The following is an 18,454-nucleotide window of genomic DNA, read 5'->3' on the forward strand; positions in this document are numbered from 1 at the left end:
TGGTCAAAAAATAACCAGTTACATGGATGTCAGGTAAAATCGAAAAGTTTGAAATAGGTGTGCGCGAAATTCATGTCATTTGCTTCTGCATAATTATACAACATTGTAAAAAAAAAAAAAAAAGTGGATTTGGTGCTATGGTTTAGTGCGAAATGTATCCTCGCTTCTATTTTGGACACGAGGATGTGTTTCATGTAAAAAAGTAAAAATAGCACAAAAAACACAAGCACAGAAAACATCAGTTACTCGCTTTCTGCTTGTGTTGTTGCTGATGCTGTGCGCTAGTGCTATATTGTTGCAGCCATCGGCATGTATAGCAACATGAAATAATAGAGTAATTACAAAACTTTGCATAACAAGTGTAACGCGAAATTGAGAAGATTACGCTGGTGTGTTAGAAATGTCCCCAGGGCCTTATTAGAAAGCCCTGTAAATTGAAAGTGAAGCGTTTATATGTGTGAACAGTGGATGGGAACGCAATCCTTCCATCACTGCCCTGCTGCTACGGGAGCCTCGAACATTGAAGCACACTGACGTTCTTTTTCAATTGTTAAACGAAGTGCACTTAAAAAATCCCATCAGTCTCTGAAAATCAGGACAAACCAGGAAGGCTTGATTCCCCATCGTAGTCTAAGGGGAGCCGTCAGACCAAACACCGAATAAGTAATACCTGCCTGCTAGCAACCTGACCAGCTACCCAGGTCTCTTACCGTGGGGGCCATACGGTTTCCAAAGTGCCTGCGAGGCGGGGGGCGTTTTACGGTTCAGTGCAGTGGGTGGTCCAAGCGAGAATAAGGGCAAAAAAAACAGGTTTGGGCACCATTTGTTCCCACCAGGAGGCGAGTGAGAGAGTTAACTTTAGCCAGGAATAGCTTCAATGTAACGTGCACAAAGGAGGCTGCTGGTCAAGTGTAGCGCACAGAAGAGCCTGTCCGCGCTTTATTCACCGCCAGTTGGGACAGGTTAATTCGTAGCAGTTGTTGGTCGGATAAGACTTAAAATGCACTGCACAAGGATGTTGCTGTTCTTGGCTATGAAGGTCGCTGGGTCATAGGCGCCCTCCAGGGGCAGTAAGGAGAGATAGGGATGAAGTATTCAGAGGGAGATGATGAAATCTATCGATGCCTAAACGAGCCTCCTTGCGACTAGAAAGATGTGGGTCTGTGAGTCCATTGGTAGAAACTTTACTTCAAAGTCAAAGTTACTCATAAGGCAGAGAGGAGATCCCCTAGGTAAATCATCTCATAGACTTGGCCAGTAGATCCAGGATTGGACTGACCTATGGGGAAACCTGGCAGTGCCAGAAGGGCTGGTTTGGAAGGTCAACGTGTTTCCCTTTTTTTGGGATGTTTGGGGCCCGCTTCATGTTCTGTTGGGCCTGTTTTAACAGTTAATGTACACGATATTATCACGAACGGAGTCTCCCATATCCTGAAAAATACCAACGCAGCACGTCTTTACAAGTTCAGCACCGTCCCAGTTAGAAATTGTAAGCCACCATTCTTTATCTATCTGCTTCGCTAACGGGGGCCTGTTATTCTGGTGCCCGGGCGTATTTTCTATCCCAGCCCGGCCCATCCACGCTTCCCACCTCTTACCTAATGCAGCACACCAGGCCCCGCTTAGCCTGGCGCTCCACCTTCGACGTCCTGCTGTCCCGGAGTCTCACGAGCTCGAATACTGCTTTAAACCCAATGCGACATTCGTACTCTGATGTTTCATTATCCAGGATAAATTAGCCTCAATGCGATTCCAACATGCCACGTGTCATAATTCAGCACTAAGAGGGGCCTCCAATTTAGAAAAAATAGAATATGTGTTTGTTGATGTCAGCTGGGATTATAAGGATGATTGTGGCATGATTCCGTAGATGACCCCTTCAACCCACTGGGCTATTCATAATTTCAACAGACAAAGGGCTTCTTTTTAAATAACCAATGTAGCTGTTTGAAGTGATTCGTCTATTTTTTTGTTTTGGCAGCTTATGGCGCGGACTCGACCCAAAGGTACTGGAGCGGCACCAGTTACATTACACATTCATTTTTTATATATATTTTTAGGCACAGGGAGATTAAGTAATTTGCCCAGAATCCCAGGATGTTGAGCCCACGCCGAGACTCAAACGGGGCCACCCAGGTCCAATGCTTGGAAGGGAAAAATAGAAGTGCAGGTACTCTGAGCCAGAGTACCTGCTTGTTTCTGAGAAATGATGGTACTCTCCAATTAACCCCTTCGCTGCCAGGCCTTTTCCCCCTTAGGTGCCAAGCCTTTTTTTGGATATTTGGGGCAGTTCGCACTTAGGCCCTCATAACTTTTTGTTCACATAAGCTACCCATGCCAAATTTGCGTCCTCTTTTTCCAACATCCTACGGATTCTAGAGGTACCCAGACTTTGTGGGTTCCCCAGAAGGAGGCCAAGCAATTAGCCAAAATACAGTGAAAATTTCATTTTTTTTAAAAAAATGGTAAAAAGGGGCTGCAGAAGAAGGCTTGTGGTTTTTTCCCTGAAAATGGCATCAACAAAGGGTTTGCAGTGCTAAAATCACCAGCTTCCTAGCTTTCAGGAACAGGCAGACTTCAATCAATTTTTCAACACAAGTTTGGCATTTTACTGGGACATACCCCATTTTTACGATTTTTTGTGCTTTCAGCCTCCTTCTAGTCAGTGACAGAAATGGGCATGAAACCAATGCTGGATCCCAGAAACCGCAACATTTCTGAAAAGTAGACAAAATTCTGAATTCAGCAAGGGGTAATTTGTGTAGATCCTACAAGGGTTTCCTACAGAAAATAACAACTGAAAAAACAAAATATTGAAATTGAGGTGAAAAAATCTGCAATTTTTCTCTACGTTTTACTCTGTAACTTTTTCCTGCCATGTCAGATTTTTTAAAGCAATATACCGTTACGTCTGCTGGACTCTTCTGGTTGCGGGGATATATAGGGCTTGTAGGTTCATCAAGAACCCTAGGTACCCAGAGCCAATAAATGAGCTGCACCCTGCAGTGCGTTTTCATTCTATACCGGGTATACAGCAATTCATTTGCTGAAATATAAAGAGTGAAAAATAGCTATCAAGAAAACCTTTGTATTTCCAAAAAGGGCACAAGATAAGGTGTTGAGGAGCAGTGGTTATTTGCACATCTCTGAATTCTGGGGTGACCATACTAGCATGTGAATTACAGGGCATTTCTAAAATAGATGTCTTTTTTACACACTCTCTTATATTTGGAAGGAAAAAATGTAGAGAAAGACAAGGGGCAATAAAACTTGTTTTGCTAATCTATTTTCCCCCAAGTCTCCCGATAAAAATGATACCACACTTGTGTGGGTAGGCCTAGCGCCCGTGACAGGAAACGCCCCAAAACACAACGTGGACACATCACATTTTTTGAAAGAAAACAGAGGTGTTTTTTGCAAAGTGCCTACCTGTAGATTTTGGCCTCCAGCTCAGCCAGCACCTAGGGAAACCTACCAAACCTGTGCATTTTTGAAAACTAGAGACCTAGAGGAATCGAAGATGGGGTGACTTGTGGGGCTCTGACCAGGTTCTGTTACCCAGAATCCTTTGCAAACCTCAAACTTTGGCTAAAAAAACACATTTTCCTCAAATTTTGGTGACAGAAAGTTCTGGAATCAAAGAGGAGCCACAAATTTCCTTCCACCCAGTGTTCCCCCAAGTCTCCTGATAAAAATGATACCTCACTTGTGTGGGTAGGCCTAGCGCCCGCGACAGGAAATGCCCCAAAACGCAACGTGGACACATCACATTTTTTGAAAGAAAACAGAGGTGTTTTTGGCAAAGTGCCTACCTGTAGATTTTGGCCTCTAGCTCAGCCGGCACCTAGGAAAACCTACCAAACCTGTGCATTTTTGAAAACTAGAGACCTAGGGGAATCCAAGATGGGGTGACTTGTGGGGCTCTGACCAGGTTCTGCTACCCAGAATCCTTTGCAAACCTCAAAATTTGGCTAAAAAAACACATTTTCCTCACATTTTGGTGACAGAAAGTTCTGGAATCAGAGAGGATCCACAAATTTCCTTCCACCCAGCGTTCCCCCAAGTCTCCCGATAAAAATGATACCTCACTTGTGTGGGTAGGCCTAGCGCCCGCGACAGGAAATGCCCCAAAACGCAACGTGGACACATCACATTTTTTGAAAGAAAACAGAGGTGTTTTTTGCAAAGTGCCTACCTGTAGATTTTGGCCTCTAGCTCAGCCGGCACCTAGGGAAACCTACCAAACCTGTGCATTTTTTAAAACTAGACACCTAGGGGAATCCAAGATCGGGTGACTTGTGGGGCTCTGACCAGGTTCTGTTACCCAGAATCCTTTGCAAACCTCAAAATTTGGCTAAAAAAACACGTTTTCCTCACATTTCGGTGACAGAAAGTTCTAGAATCTGAGAGGAGCCACAAATGTCCTTTCACCCAGCGTTCCCCCAAGTCTCCCGATAAAAATGATACCTCACTTGTGTGGATAGGCCTAGCGCCTGTGACAGGAAATGCCCCAAAACACAACGTGGACACATCACATTTTTTTAAAGAAAACAGAGGTGTTTTTTGCAAAGTGCCTACCTGTATATTTTGGCCTCTAGCTCAGCTGGCACCTAGGGAAACCTAGCAAACCAGTGCATTTTTGAAAACTAGAAACCCAGGGGAATCCAAGATGGGGTGACTTGTGGGGCTCTGACCAGGTTCTGTTACCCAGAATCCTTTGCAAACCTCAAAATTTGGCTAAAAAAACATGTTTTCCTCACATTTCGGTGACAGAAAGTTCTGGAATCTAAGAGGAGCCACAAATTTCCTTCCACCCAGCGTTCCCCCAAGTCTCCCAATAAAAATGATACCACACTTGTGTGGGTAGGCCTAGCGCCCGCGACAGGAAATGGCCCAAAACACAACGTGGACACATCACATTTTTTCATAGAAAACAGTGCCTAACTGTGGATTTTGGCATCTAGCTCAGCCGGCCCCAGGGGGGGCCTAAAATAAATGTGTCCCCCACACCCCCCAAGCCTCCGCCCAGAAGCGACCCTTGCCTACGGGATCGCTCCCCCTACGTGACATTGGCGCCAAAAAAAAAATCCCCGGTGCCTAGTGGTTTCTGCCCCTAAAATCGGCCAATCTGATAGCGATCCTTGCCTAATGGGTCGCTCCCCATCTCTAAAAAAACAAACAAACAAAAAAAAAACACAATTTTTTTTTGCCCTGGCGCCTAGAGGTTTCTGCCCCCCCTGGGGGCGGATCGGCCTAATAACAATAGGCCGATCTGCCTGCGGGGGGCAGAAATGGCCTAAAATAAATTTGCCCCCCCAACCCCTGCCCGGGAGCGACCCTTGCCTACGGGGTCGCTCCCCCTGCGTGACATTGGCGCCAAAAAAAAATCCCCGGTGCCAAGTGGTTTCTGCCCCCTTGGGGGCAGATTGACCTAAAATAGGCCAATCTGCCCCCAAGGGGGGCAGAAATGGTCTAAATACAATTTGCCACCCAGGGGAGCAACCCTTGCCTAATGGGTCGCTCCCCATCTCTAAAAAAACAAACTAAAAAAAAACACACAAAAAAATTTGCCCTGGCATCTACAGGTTTCTGCCCCCCATGGGGGCAGATCGGCCTAATAACAACAGGCAGATCTGCCTAAAATAAATTTGCCCCCCACCCCCCCAACCCCTGCCCGCGAGCGACCCTTGCCTACGGGGTCGCTCCCCCTGCGTGACATTGGCGCAAAAAAAAAATCCCCGGTGCCTAGTGGTTTCTGCCCCCTTGGAGACAGATTGACCTAAAATCGGCCAATGGTCTAAATACAATTTGCCCCCCAGGGGAGCGACCCTTGCCTAATGGGTCGCTCCCCATCTCTAAAAAAAAAAACCAAACAAACAAAAAAACACAAAAAAATTGCCCTGGCGCCTAGAGGTTTTTGCCCCGGGGGGGGGGGAGAAATGGCCTAAAATAAATTTGCCCCTCCAGGGGAGCGACCCTTGCCTAAGGGGACGCTCCCCATCTGTAAAACAACAACAAAAAATCCCCGGTGCCTAGTGGTTTCTGCCCCCCTGGGCTAAAATAAATTTGCCCCCCAGGGGAACGACCCTTGCCTAAGGGGTCGCTCCCCTTACGTGAAAAAAAAACAAAAAAAAAACTCCCTGGTGTCTAGTGGTTTTTACCCCCCTTGGGGGCAGATTGGCCTCATAAAAATAGGCCAATCTGCCCCCAAGGGGGGCAGAAATGGCCTAAATATAATTTGCCCCCTATGGGAGCGACAAAACAAAAAAAACAAAAAAAACAAAAGTAAACCTGGTGTCTAGAGGTTAGGGGGGACAGAAAAGGCCTTAAAAAAAATGCCCCCCTGGGAGCGACCCTTGCCCAAGGGGTCGCTTCCTTATGTCACTTTTAAAAAGAAAAAAAACATCCCTGGTGTCTAGTGGGGTTTCAAAAGCCGGATTGCAGGCAATCCGGCTTTTGAAAACCTGGGAGAGACTTAAAAGGGAAGGAAATACATTTCCTTCCCTTTGAAGCCTCTCCGGGCCTGCCCCACGTGATCGAAAGAGAAATGCTGAGCATTTCTCTTTCGATCGCGCTGGAAGCGGGGGAGGCTCTGTGATTGTCACCGCGCGCTCGCATGCTGTTGTCACAGGGGGGGGTGGGGGGGGTCAGGGGTTGAAGGGGAAGGGATTCCTCTTTCAGCCCTGGCCTGGGGGGGTGGGGTGGCGGTTAAAAGTATTAAGTTTTTCTTGAGAAGTGCAAGTACTCCACTTTTCAAAATAAAAAAAAGTGCCAGTACTCAGTACCGGACAGTACCGGCCCACTTAAAGCACTGGCCAGGTCCAAAACCAGTGGGTCTGGCCGTAACACTACGACCCATATTTATACTTTTTTAGCACCTCGTTTGCGCTGTTTTTTGACGCAAAATCGGCGCAAACTTACAAAATACAATTGTATTTTGTAAGTTTGTGCCAATTTTGCATCAAAAAACGACGCAAATGCGGCGCTAGAAAAGTATAAATATGTGCCTACATCCTCTCCCCTAACTTCAAGATATCTTTCCTTAATGGGCATGGCCTCATTCCTAGCCTAGCAGAAATTAACTACAACAATTACCATTGCTATTTCTACTACAAATACTACTGCTATACACTACTGCTGCTATTACCACTAACAGTACTCCTACTGCGAGGACTGCAGCTACCACTACTAGGACTTCTACTGCAGCTATAACTGCTACTGATGTTACTACTATTGCTACTACAACTACTATTTCTGGCACAGCTACCACTACTACTAACGATTACTTACTCTGCTACTACTACCCTAGGGTAATGCTGGTCTACTACTCATGGCCCATGTTGGATCATTCTGTCAAAGGAAGCAGTTGGGTTGTCATTTTTGGAGTGCACTTCCAGTCAAGTGTCTCAGTGTGGTCTGAAAATACTTCCATTGCCGTAGCTCTGAATTTATCACACTGCTGCATTTGTGCCTATATTACATTCTGCTACATTGAGAGACTTGTGTGTGTTAATGCTAAATGGAATCTGTTGCACCTTCTTACAGACAAACAGTGTGCTATACCTCTCTGGGGCACAAAAGTTGTACCCCACTTAGGGTGACTGTATTGTAAGTAGCTGCACTTGTTTCCTGGATCCACAAGTCAGACAGGTATTTCAATTAACAAAATACGATTTCACGAGTTCCAGAACTTTTTTTTAAATAAAACTAAAATAAGGGTGTATAAGGAAGCAATATCCATACCGTGCTTTTATTCTTAAGCAAATTAATGAAATGCATAAAATGTATCTTTGGCTATATGAATATTAAAGCCAGTCATGGCTCGCTTCGCTAATAAGCAGGGGGGCGGGTGTAGCGCGCGGGAAAGGGTGAGGGGGGAATGCAGGGGCGGGTCTAAAAATTAATTAAAAAAAATAATAATAAAAGAAAAACTTACCTCGCTCCTCGCTGTGCTGCGCCACTCCTCTCCTGCGTCTCGCTGCAGGCAGGCACAGGCTCGCAGCCTGCCCTGCGGCCAGTCCTGATGCTGCTCAGAACAGCTTCAGGATTGGCTGGGAGTGCCCTGGTTGGGCGCTCCCAGGAAGACTGGGAGCCTGTGCAGGCTCTCTCCAACTCGGCAATACAGTGCGGGGCTGGAGAGAGCCTACTGCGCCTATGTGTTTGGCCGGCCCAAGATGGCCGGCCAGACACACATGCACTCTGAGGGGAGTGCACAGTGCACTCCCCTCACTGCCCGTCACCTCCATGACCCCGCCGCTTCAACCACAAAGGGATAAGAAGTCTAGTTTATTATCCCCTCTGCTGCTGGCGGGGGGGGGTACAAATGCGCCTCCGCCCTAATGGAAGAGTTGCCTCTAATTAAAGCATGTTTTTGTCAATTGACCCACTATGAAGACAGCAGTAGCAAAATTACAACACTTTATTTTTTCTCACCATTAATTTGTTTTCCAAATTCACTGATCACGATTATCTTCCACTACTAGAACCAATAAACAGGTTTGAAGAAATGTTCATCAGTAATGGTATTCCATGAAATCGTTTTTATACATACAACCTGAAGACATAACTGGAAACCAATCAGCTGTAACCGTGGTGAACTAGGTAGGGAAATTGGCAGACTAGTGGAACATGGTACCAGAATTTGTTCTTGGAGGAATAAGCAGCAAAGGTAATTCTTTGATTATGCATATGGAAGTATCTGTGTGACACCCCACCACAGTCAAGAATATAGACCTGCTTTTGTGTTGACTCTGCAATATCAACAAGACTTTCAACATATCATCAAGATAAGCATGCAAAGAAATATGTATTTTTAAAATTATTGACTTCATATCTTGGCCATATGTTGGTAGTTCATACTGTGGAATTGATATAGGTGCAAGTCAATATTTGAACTTTGATATAAACGTAGACGGACCATGGAATATGGCTGAGATTGTAATCTGTTCCCGCTATGGTGCCTCTGGCAGATCAGTGTACCTCTGCCAATTCACACTATCAGGGACTGGCAAAAAGAGTACAGTGGAGTACTCAGAATGTCCTTGTATAAACGCTAAACAAAAGAAAACACTCTAACCCTAACAATAAAGTTGACAATGGCTATGAAGAAAATTTCTGTTGCATCCAGCTACCACTTGAAACTAAATATTGGTGTTATATTCTGTCTAATATTTTCAGGTGGCATTTTAATTTAAACTGTAGTGTCTATTAACACAATAACAAAACACCCATGGCATGCAATTGGTTCCAAATGATGTAATTTTCAACTAGCCATCTGGGATTTTTATCAGGAAGTAGCCAACAACTAGCATTTTCTTTTACAGCCTCTCTGTGTCCCAGTGTGTCCTAAAGCACCTTCCTTAGCTGTTGTCACCTAGCAGCAACAATGGTGTAGCAGTGCAGGTGCTGCTGGGTTTCTCTTTTGCTTTCTAAACCATTGACCCGTCTCTGTGATAAGGACACTATGCTGTAGGATGGACCAGAGGGAATGGTGGTGGTGCGAATCTTTACAGTTATATGTGATCAGTAGATGGTCCTGTACCCAGGACAGTTCACTTATCAGCGGGTGTGGGTAAACTCACGCTCTGTCCTGTCGTTACTGTCCTTCACTTTCCGTGTCTGTCAGGTGACGGGAATGGTCAGACCACGATATTAATCCGTTGCAGTGTGTTACAATAATCTACAAGCTCATATCTGAAACTAGGGCACCAAAGCCATACTCTTAGCACTTTGCCTTATTAACATTTAAATATGAATATCCCAAACCATTTTATTGGAATGGATGCAAAGACATATCCATGCTGAATACAACAGTCTAATTTGAGGTTGAGCATCAATATTACCACATTCAAGTACTTTACCTTATTCTCAACAACAACGGAAATCACCTCTGCCGAACAATATAACATCCTCATGTTGCAAACTCACGTGACAAAACAATTCTAGATCGCGCTCGGGTTCAACAGGCTTCTGTAATAATAAACCCTTCTGCTACCCTCCAGGCACTGTTTCATAATAGTGCAAGCTTCTTTACTCTTCCCCTTCTCTAGTGCAGCTGCTCATCATATGCATTGATCACCAGACACTACCAGTTGCACAGAAATCTGGGTCAAGACTCTTATCAAACACCAACATCATGTCCGCCTATCCCATATCAGCTGCAGAGCCCGTTAACACCAGAAGCTGGTAACGTGTATGAAGACTGGGATAAATACACAGTATTCAGCATTTTACAGGGGGGGTGTTGAATGTTTCCCTATGGTATAATTGAGCCCCCTCTTGTCTAATCCCCCCATACATGCTCCAACACAACAAGTTTGAGTCTGAGGAAGTCCTTGCTATGGTCCTGTCCTCCAGTACCACTGCACATTGTGAAGTCAAGCATCTTTACTTAAGCACATGTACTGTGCAGAACATGAGTACAACACCCACGTAATGGTATTAAATATAATAATAGCAACGACAGTGATAATAACAATAATAATGGCAACAGAGGTAGCACAGAAACAACAACAACAATAATAATAATAATAATAATATTAATAATAATTAAAAAAAAAAAAAAAAAATCCTAGACCCTCTATTAAACGAGCACAACCAGTCTTTTTTTTCAAGTACCAGTAAGGGAAAGAGCAGTAGAAAACCACAACCCTCACAACTCCCATTAAACGGAAAAACTCACGCATCTTTGCTGCTTCACATTCTTTAAAGCACATTACTTTCCCAAAGGCGTTCAAGAAAATAGCATCTTATTCAGTTAATACAAATAGCATCTAATTCAGTTATTACTTTTCATTGTATACTTTAAAGTGGTTTGGATAATGTTTCACATGAAAGGTATCATTAAATGCGATCACATGGAAAAAATAAAAATGTTCATTGATTTACATGCCAGAAAAACTCTCCCCGTTTCTTTTTTTATAAACGTTACATAGTGACAATGTCTTTCAAAGCTATTTTAGGGCAATCACTTACATGCAGATATAAAGAGATAACCCAGTTATTGTCATAGATCTGAAGCTAATCTTGGCCGTTTTACATGGAAGTTTCATTTTTACTTAATCGGGTATCATTTTACTGGTTTTATTCACCATGTTCAACTCTTAGGTAAAATAAGTTACCTTCAGTAGGAGTAAAAACACTTATGTTCGATTTTGGACCAACTCCAGCGCTTGTTTCACCACTGACATAAGCATCATAGGTTGTGAAAGGTGTTAGATTTGTAAAGATAAACGTGAGATCTTTTGTGCTGTTGTCAAAGAGGCGACCTGAGAAAGAACAGATCACATTTCAGCATGAGATAGCATTGCATGGTATTTGCATAGCATGCATAAACAATTTCCACGATGAAGATGTATTTCAGTTTGAGATAGTGATTACATGTTCTGGTGCACCATAAGTGAGGAAATCACAAATACAAGTTATGATGTATGGACTATAAATTAACAGGGGGACGCTTGTCAAACTACCATTCTGGACAATAAGACAACAGTTACTGATTCCAAATGTGAAAAGATATTGACATGTCTCAAGATGGGTCTTGTAATGTATGGTTCAGCCTCACCCAGTTTTAAAATGCTAAAAAGGGCATAACGCACCCCTAGGATACTGCAGACGATATACTCGACTAGGACACGATATGCCCTTGCTCCTGATGAGAGGGAGCATTTCTTCCACATGGTGCTGGCCTGCCCAGTGGCTGCAGGTTTGTGGAGATGGTTAATAGGAGTGTTACCAGGAGCAGTGACATACTCATTAACACAATATCTACCAGGCCTACACGCTAGGGAAAAAAACTGAGAAATGTGATACAAATTTGTGGCCCTTTTGTTGTTGCTGGTGAAACAGTGAATAACGATACACTGGTTACACTGTATGGCCTTTCTCTTGTTTGGTGGAAAAAGGATGCACAAGAAAGGCTACTGGAGAAGGAAATGCAAATGAAGACTTACAAGAATAGCAGCAAGTTTAATAGTTTGTTGAGAGTGAATAATGATTTAGACTCCTCACATGACTCAGAAAGCTATTCTTTTTAAAAATTCTGTAATGAGCTTGATAAAGTCTGCCCCAGTGTAATGAAGCTCTTGTGAAGAACCATTAGCATGTTCACTCTCCAAAGTGCTGTATTGCAATGACCCTGTGGCTATGTTACATAAAATCAAAACAATATAATGGAATTAAAAAATAACATTCAGATTTGTTGAGGTCTATACGGTTATGTACGCAGTGGAACTGTGAGTTTGACTTTCAAAAACTTTTTGAATTGACAGGGATTTGGAAGAATTCGTCTGAACATCATATGAGATCCTAGTACAGCCTAATGAATTCAAACTTCTTTCTCATAGAGCTTTATTTTTCAGTTTTACCATTGGAACTTCAGAGTTCTATTCAGTGGTGCACAGCCTCACTGGGTACAAGTGATGTTGAATAAACTGTTGATCCATGTGTATAACATTCTTCCTAACCCCAGAACAGTGCTAAAGTGAAACATGTTTTTGTGCTTTGCTACTTCTAAGGTCTCTTCCAGCAGGAGTGTCCAAATCCATTAAACTAATAAAAAGCGGGATAGTCGCATGACACAGTAGCCCTTGAGGGTGCAGGTGTGCATTATTGGGGGTGTTAGACCTGGCATCCTTAGGGTGGTCTTACCCCAGACCTTTTATCTGTCACTTCCTGTTTTTGCTGTATCTTTAACGGTACTAACCAGTTCGAAAGTGCATGTGCTTCTCCCCTAATTATAATACCATTGGTGTATCCACATTGACCTATTTCAATTATTTGTAGGTTCCTTGAAAAGTGGTATACCATATACCCAGGGCCTATAAATAAAATGCTACGAGTGGGCCTGCAGCACTGATTATGCCACTCACTCAAGTAGCCCTGTAAACATGTCTCAGACCTGCCATTGCAGTGATTCACTACCACCTCGACTTGGTAGTTAAAACCTATTGTCAAGCCTTACACTCCCCTTTTATTACATATAAGTCACCCCAAGGTAGGCCTTTTGTAGCTCATATGGCAGAGTGCCATGTAAGTAAAAGGCAGGACATGTACTTTTTACATGTTCTGGTAATGAAAAACTCCCAATTCACTTTTCATTACTGTGAGGCCTACTCCTCTCATAGGTCTTAAGGATTTTGGAGGCCCTGGGCCCTACGTATCTTGGTGGCCCCTGATCAGAACAGTTTTGAATTTATGATCCAATTTCAGCTTTTTCATGCCCTCTTTGGCCAGGTGACTGCCACTGTACAGGCACATTGGTCCTAATTCTACATTTGTTTCTATCTATTAATCAGGCATTGTGATGTGTGTTTTCAGTATTGTAATATAGCAACAGCTCACTAATATTATTGCAAATAATTTCTGCAACTGACTGCAATTTCTCATAAGGGAAGAAATTATGTTTGTACATATATTCCATCATGTTGATCATTTTACAGAGATTGTTGGAGGGTGGGTTGCTGCTGGGACTTTTAAGGATTTTTAAAAACTATATTTGCATCTGGTTTCTAACAACCTCAAGGTGGAGGTGCTAGTTGTCATCTATCATTTTAATTAACCATTATCACAGTCATTCTTCAGTGAACATGATGAATTATTTGGTTCCATGCACCTAGGCTTTAATCTCATCACCTATTTCAAATCAAATAATAATGATTGTAAGAAATTGGGTTGTTGGTTGACTGTGGGCTGAATGCTGGTCCAGCAGCAACCACAATCCTTGTCAGAATAAGACACAAACAAACCCCAAATCAAGCTCTGGTCAACCCCTGATAGCTTGGCAGGGAGAAGGCAGGCTTAATTTACAGGAAATGTGTAAAGTGTTTGTGCAACAGTTCAAACAGTAAAACAGTGAAACCCCACCACAAAAGGAGCCCACGACAGAATCAGAAAAATTAAATAAATAGAACAAGCCCAAAACAACAAAAATGTAATCAGTAGAACTGGAGGTATTGAATTTTAAATTTTAAAGTAAAAATAGTACCAAGAAGCAAAAAGCGTTATTGGGGATATCTGGTCATGCCAGACTGGGACAAAGTCACAAGTTCAGGCTGGCCGTGATGGCCCTTGGGCCGGCTACATGGACCCATTTAGGTCCACTGAACAAAGTACCTTAAATCCTGGTTGCGAAGAGTTGCATGGATCCGCATCAAAGATGCTTTGCACATCTGAGGTGATGCAACAGTTCTGAGAATGCAGTGAGGCTGCAGTGCGAAGTCCTGTTGTGTTGACATCGAGGATCCCATCAACGGTGTTTGAAATGTGAAGGCCAGTGTCAGGAATGCGTTGCACAGTCAAGATGACGCGTCAGTTCCAAAGGGCAGTGAAGCTGTGATGCATAGTTTCTGCAATGTCATAAAGACTGCTGCCAATGACGAATGAGAGGAGTTGTGCCAGGGAGAGTGTCGTGCAAGGGCAATTCTGAAGGTGATGCGTCAGTTCTAAGATATGGATTGGTTCAGTGATGCGAGTCTTTTGCGATGGGTCCAATCAACGCAGTAGTAGCAATGGTTTGGTTCTGTTCGGGAATGCATTGATCCATAGAGGATATGTGTCAGTTCTGCCTGAGGATGTGCAGGTCAGCAGAAGCAATGCATCAGTTCTGCTAACAAGCACCTTAGCCCCACTTTCAAGGGTCAAGGACTGGGTGGTACCACCTGGCAGTATAGACTCACAGATGGCAGAGTCTAGGTGCGGAAGCAAGGTGGTTGGAAGTCTTTTATGTCCCTGTGACTTCAGATCAGGAGGCCAGCCAACTAGCCCTTGGAGTCATTCTGGGTTCTGGGTTCAAGAGATGCAGGTCCAGTCCTACTCATCCAGGCAAGAGGGCAAAGCATGAGTCCAGCAAAGCACAATGCAGCAGAGTGGCAGTCCTTCAGCAGCACAGCACATCTTCTTCCTAGAAGAGTATCTACTGGCCCATAAGTGTACGGAAATGGTGGTGTCTGAGGTCCAGTTCTTATACCCAGTGGTGTCTTTGAAGTGGGGGAGACATTAAAGACATGCCATTGAAGTAATTGAAGTGCACAGATGGACTGCCCTCCCTTCCCTGGCTACAGACTAACTACTGGGGGTATGCAGCTGTTTCTTGAGGACAGGACACAGCCTATTCAGGTGTAAGTGAGGCTGTGCCCACCTTCTCCCTCCTATCCTGTCAGGATGGCCCATCAAGTCACACATAAGCTCCCACTGTGTGTGGTTGTCTAGCAGGAAAACACAAAGCTCAACTACACCCAGTCATGTGACCAGAGATAGACTGCAAACACCAAATGGATAAGGCAAGAAAATGCCAAGTTTCTAAAAGTGGCTGTAAGAGGGGTCAGAAAATGAAGGAACGCACTGGTCTTCTTATATAATGGTTTATTAAATTAGAGTAGTAACAGTCTCTTAATCAAGTTATTCTTTTTTGGTCTTGATTCTTTTGTTTTCTATTGCCTTCTTTGTTAATCTTCAGACTTTCTTCTCTTGCTCTTCTTTTCTTATCCAGGTTCAACTCAGGAGGAGCATGCAAAGAAAAGAAGAACACAGGAGGATGGTAAGTATGTCTGCTTTTTGGTCTCTGTTCTTCCCTTTCCTAGTTGCCTCTAATCTTTTCTCTCTATCTCTTCTTTTCTGGTGCTGATCCCTCTTTGTTTCTCTCTGTCACCCTCTGTTCCTGTCCTTTGCTTCACTTCCTGTTGGCCTTCCTTCTTTCTTTCTTTTCTTTCTGTCCTGCTGCTGTTTCCTGTCTTTTACTGGCTTTCCTGATCTGCTTGTTATCGTTTTGTCTTCTTTATTATTTTCATCAGCTCAATAAAAATAACTTCTGTGCTTCTAAATAGAGAAATATGTGAGTCCCCGATTCTCCTGTCTCCATTGCTTCTTTTCTTTTTCTTAAATGTTCTTTTGAGTTGTTATTGCACTCAAAATTATGCCTCAACACCCACAAACACTACCATCTGGTAGGAAAACGACCAATCAAAACAAAAGAGAGGGAAAAACAATAATACAACTCAGACGTGTTCCGGTCCTTTTTTTATCTGGGCTATTTGAATGAAATTACCAAAAAGAAAAGGGACCAAACAAATAAAACAAAACTAAAGCAAAGGCTCCCAAAACATAAGTAACCCGTTCCCTTCTCTTCTCTCCCACCTCCCTTCCGTACCTGGTTAGGCTACACTCTCCCAGAGCGTGGCTGGCTTCAGCGCGTTGCTGCCTCTTGGGTGCCCCTTCCGATGCACGGCAGTTGGATAAAGTTGTCTCCGTCTGTGTCGTGGTCGGCCCGTCCCGCGTCGTTGGTTCCCGGTTTGAAGGCGTCCGATCCGGTGGTCTCCCCTCCTTGATACTTCGGGCCGTTTAAAGGCCCACCATCCCTGACATGTCACTGTGCCGTTGGTTCTAGGAAGATGCTTCCGGGTCAGCTAATCTGACACCGGAAGTACACCCGGGGCCGTCAGTGCCTGAGAACGTACCCCGAGGGCACCTGCGGGCGCCCTCCATGGAGGACACCTTGCCACAGTCACTCCCTCTGGACAGTGGCCGTTCGGGCCACAGGTCAGCCGGATAACGGGAGAGGTAATCAGTATTGGTGAGAAGAGAGCCAGGCCAGTGCCGAACCTGAAAGGAAAAGGATGCAGGGATAAAAACCAACTGAGCACTCAAGCATTAGAGTCTTTATGTTGAGCCAGCCAGGTCAGTGGAGCATGGTCAGTAAACAAGGTAAAGGTCCGACCCGCCAAATAGTAACGCAAAGACTCGACAGCCCACTTAATCAACAAGCATTCTTTTTCCAGGGTAGGGTAATGCTTCTCCCGGGGCAAGAGTTTGTGGCTCAGGAATACGATAGGGTGGAAGAGCCCATTCTCATCAGACTGGGAAAGGACAGCCCTGAGGCCCTGATCCAAGGTGTCCGTTTGGAGTTGAAAAGGCTTCTGAAAATCAGGGCACCATAACACGGGCTTGATAGTTAGGAGATGTTTCAAGAGCTCGAAGTGGCCTTCCTCTACCTCAGAAAGATGAGAAATTTGGTTAGGTTTTTTTTTCGCCAACATGGCAGTGAAGGGTGCTGCTATTTCTGAAAAATGAGGGATGAACCTTCGGTAGTATCCAACTATCCCCAAGAAGGCTCTGACATCCTTTTTTTGCTGGGTAATGGAATTTGGGTGATATCCTGTACCTTTTCCAGCTGGGGTTTAACTACTCCCTGTCTGATTATATAACCCAAGTAATTAATGGATTCATACCCAATCTTACATTTATCTGGGTTCGCTGTAAGGCCTGCATCTCTACGGGCAGATAATAAGTTGGTCAAGTGTGATATGTGTTCTTCCCATGAATCACTATAGCTGATGATGTCATCTAAGTAGGCTGCTGCATACGTTTAAAAGGGTCGAAGTAACAGATCTATTAATCGTTGGAAGGTTGCGGGTGCGCCATGGAGACCAAAAGGAAGGACTTTAAAGTGAGAAAGACCTGAGGGGGTGGAAAATGCAGTTTTCTCTTTGTCTTCTTCTTTTAGGGGTATTTGCCAATAACCTTTGGTGAGGTCTAATGTAGTCATGTACTTGGCTTTCCCTAGGCGTTCCAACAAATCATCGATTCTGGGCATTGGGTACGTGTTGAAATGGGAAAGAGCGTTCACTCGGCGAAAGTCAATGCAAAATCTAATCGTACCATCTGGTTTTGGAACTAGAACAATGGGAGAACACGAAGGACTGGAAGATCCCTCAATGATACCTGCCTGCAACATCTCTTCTACTTCTTGTTCTACTAACTTCGGTCTAGCTCCAGGTATCCAATACAGTCTTTGTCTGGCTACCTTGTCCCCTATTGTTCATATGTGGTGATATATCAAATGTGTTTTTCCTGGTATTTTCGAAAAAACATCTAAATTATCATCTACTAACCTAGATAGGTGTGATCTCTGCAGGAGAGAGAGAGATGTACTGAATTGAGGTCTTCCTTTTTGTTTTTCTTGTGTTCCCAAGTGGTATAGAGGTAGGTCATCTGCAGATCTGGTACTAACTAATAGTATACAGTGGGAATCATCCGTTTCATACCATAATATTAGGAGGTTGATGTGGTATATTTGTTCCCTCCCATTGGGAATTTCTAACTTATATGTAACCGGAGTGACTTGTTCCAGGAATGTAAAGCCTGCCACTGGGCTAGTAGCTTATTCTCTGTGGTTGCTAACAGTACCAACACCTTCTGCCCTACATCTAGGGTTCTAGGTCAACAGGTTTTGTCAAAATACCTCTTTTGGTGTTCTTGGGCGTCTTTTAGACACTTGTGGGTGGCTTCCCATACATCATGTAGGGTTTCTATTAACTCCTTCGCATAACTTAGCACATCTTTGCTTTCTTCATCTACCTCTTCCCATAGCTCCGCAAGCATGTCTAACAACGTGCGTGGCTGACGACCAAACAGGACCTCAAATGGACTATGCCCTGTAGTTGATTGGATATGTGTACAG

At 44.0% G+C, this 18,454-nt stretch overlaps 1 protein-coding gene across 1 annotated transcript in view; it reads right to left on the reverse strand.

Annotated features, from left to right (window-relative positions):
• The window catches only part of PTPRQ (protein tyrosine phosphatase receptor type Q), a 1,423,303-nt gene that overhangs the window by 869,304 nt on the left and 535,545 nt on the right, over nucleotides 1-18,454 (reverse strand). The window contains exon 22 of the mRNA XM_069227528.1: nucleotides 11,121-11,267. Coding sequence (XP_069083629.1) covers nucleotides 11,121-11,267 — 147 coding nt within the window. The remainder of the gene's footprint in view (nucleotides 1-11,120; nucleotides 11,268-18,454) is intronic.

The sequence above is a fragment of the Pleurodeles waltl genome, chromosome 4_1 (assembly GCF_031143425.1).
Source record: "Pleurodeles waltl isolate 20211129_DDA chromosome 4_1, aPleWal1.hap1.20221129, whole genome shotgun sequence".
NCBI classification, from domain to species: domain Eukaryota; kingdom Metazoa; phylum Chordata; class Amphibia; order Caudata; family Salamandridae; genus Pleurodeles; species Pleurodeles waltl.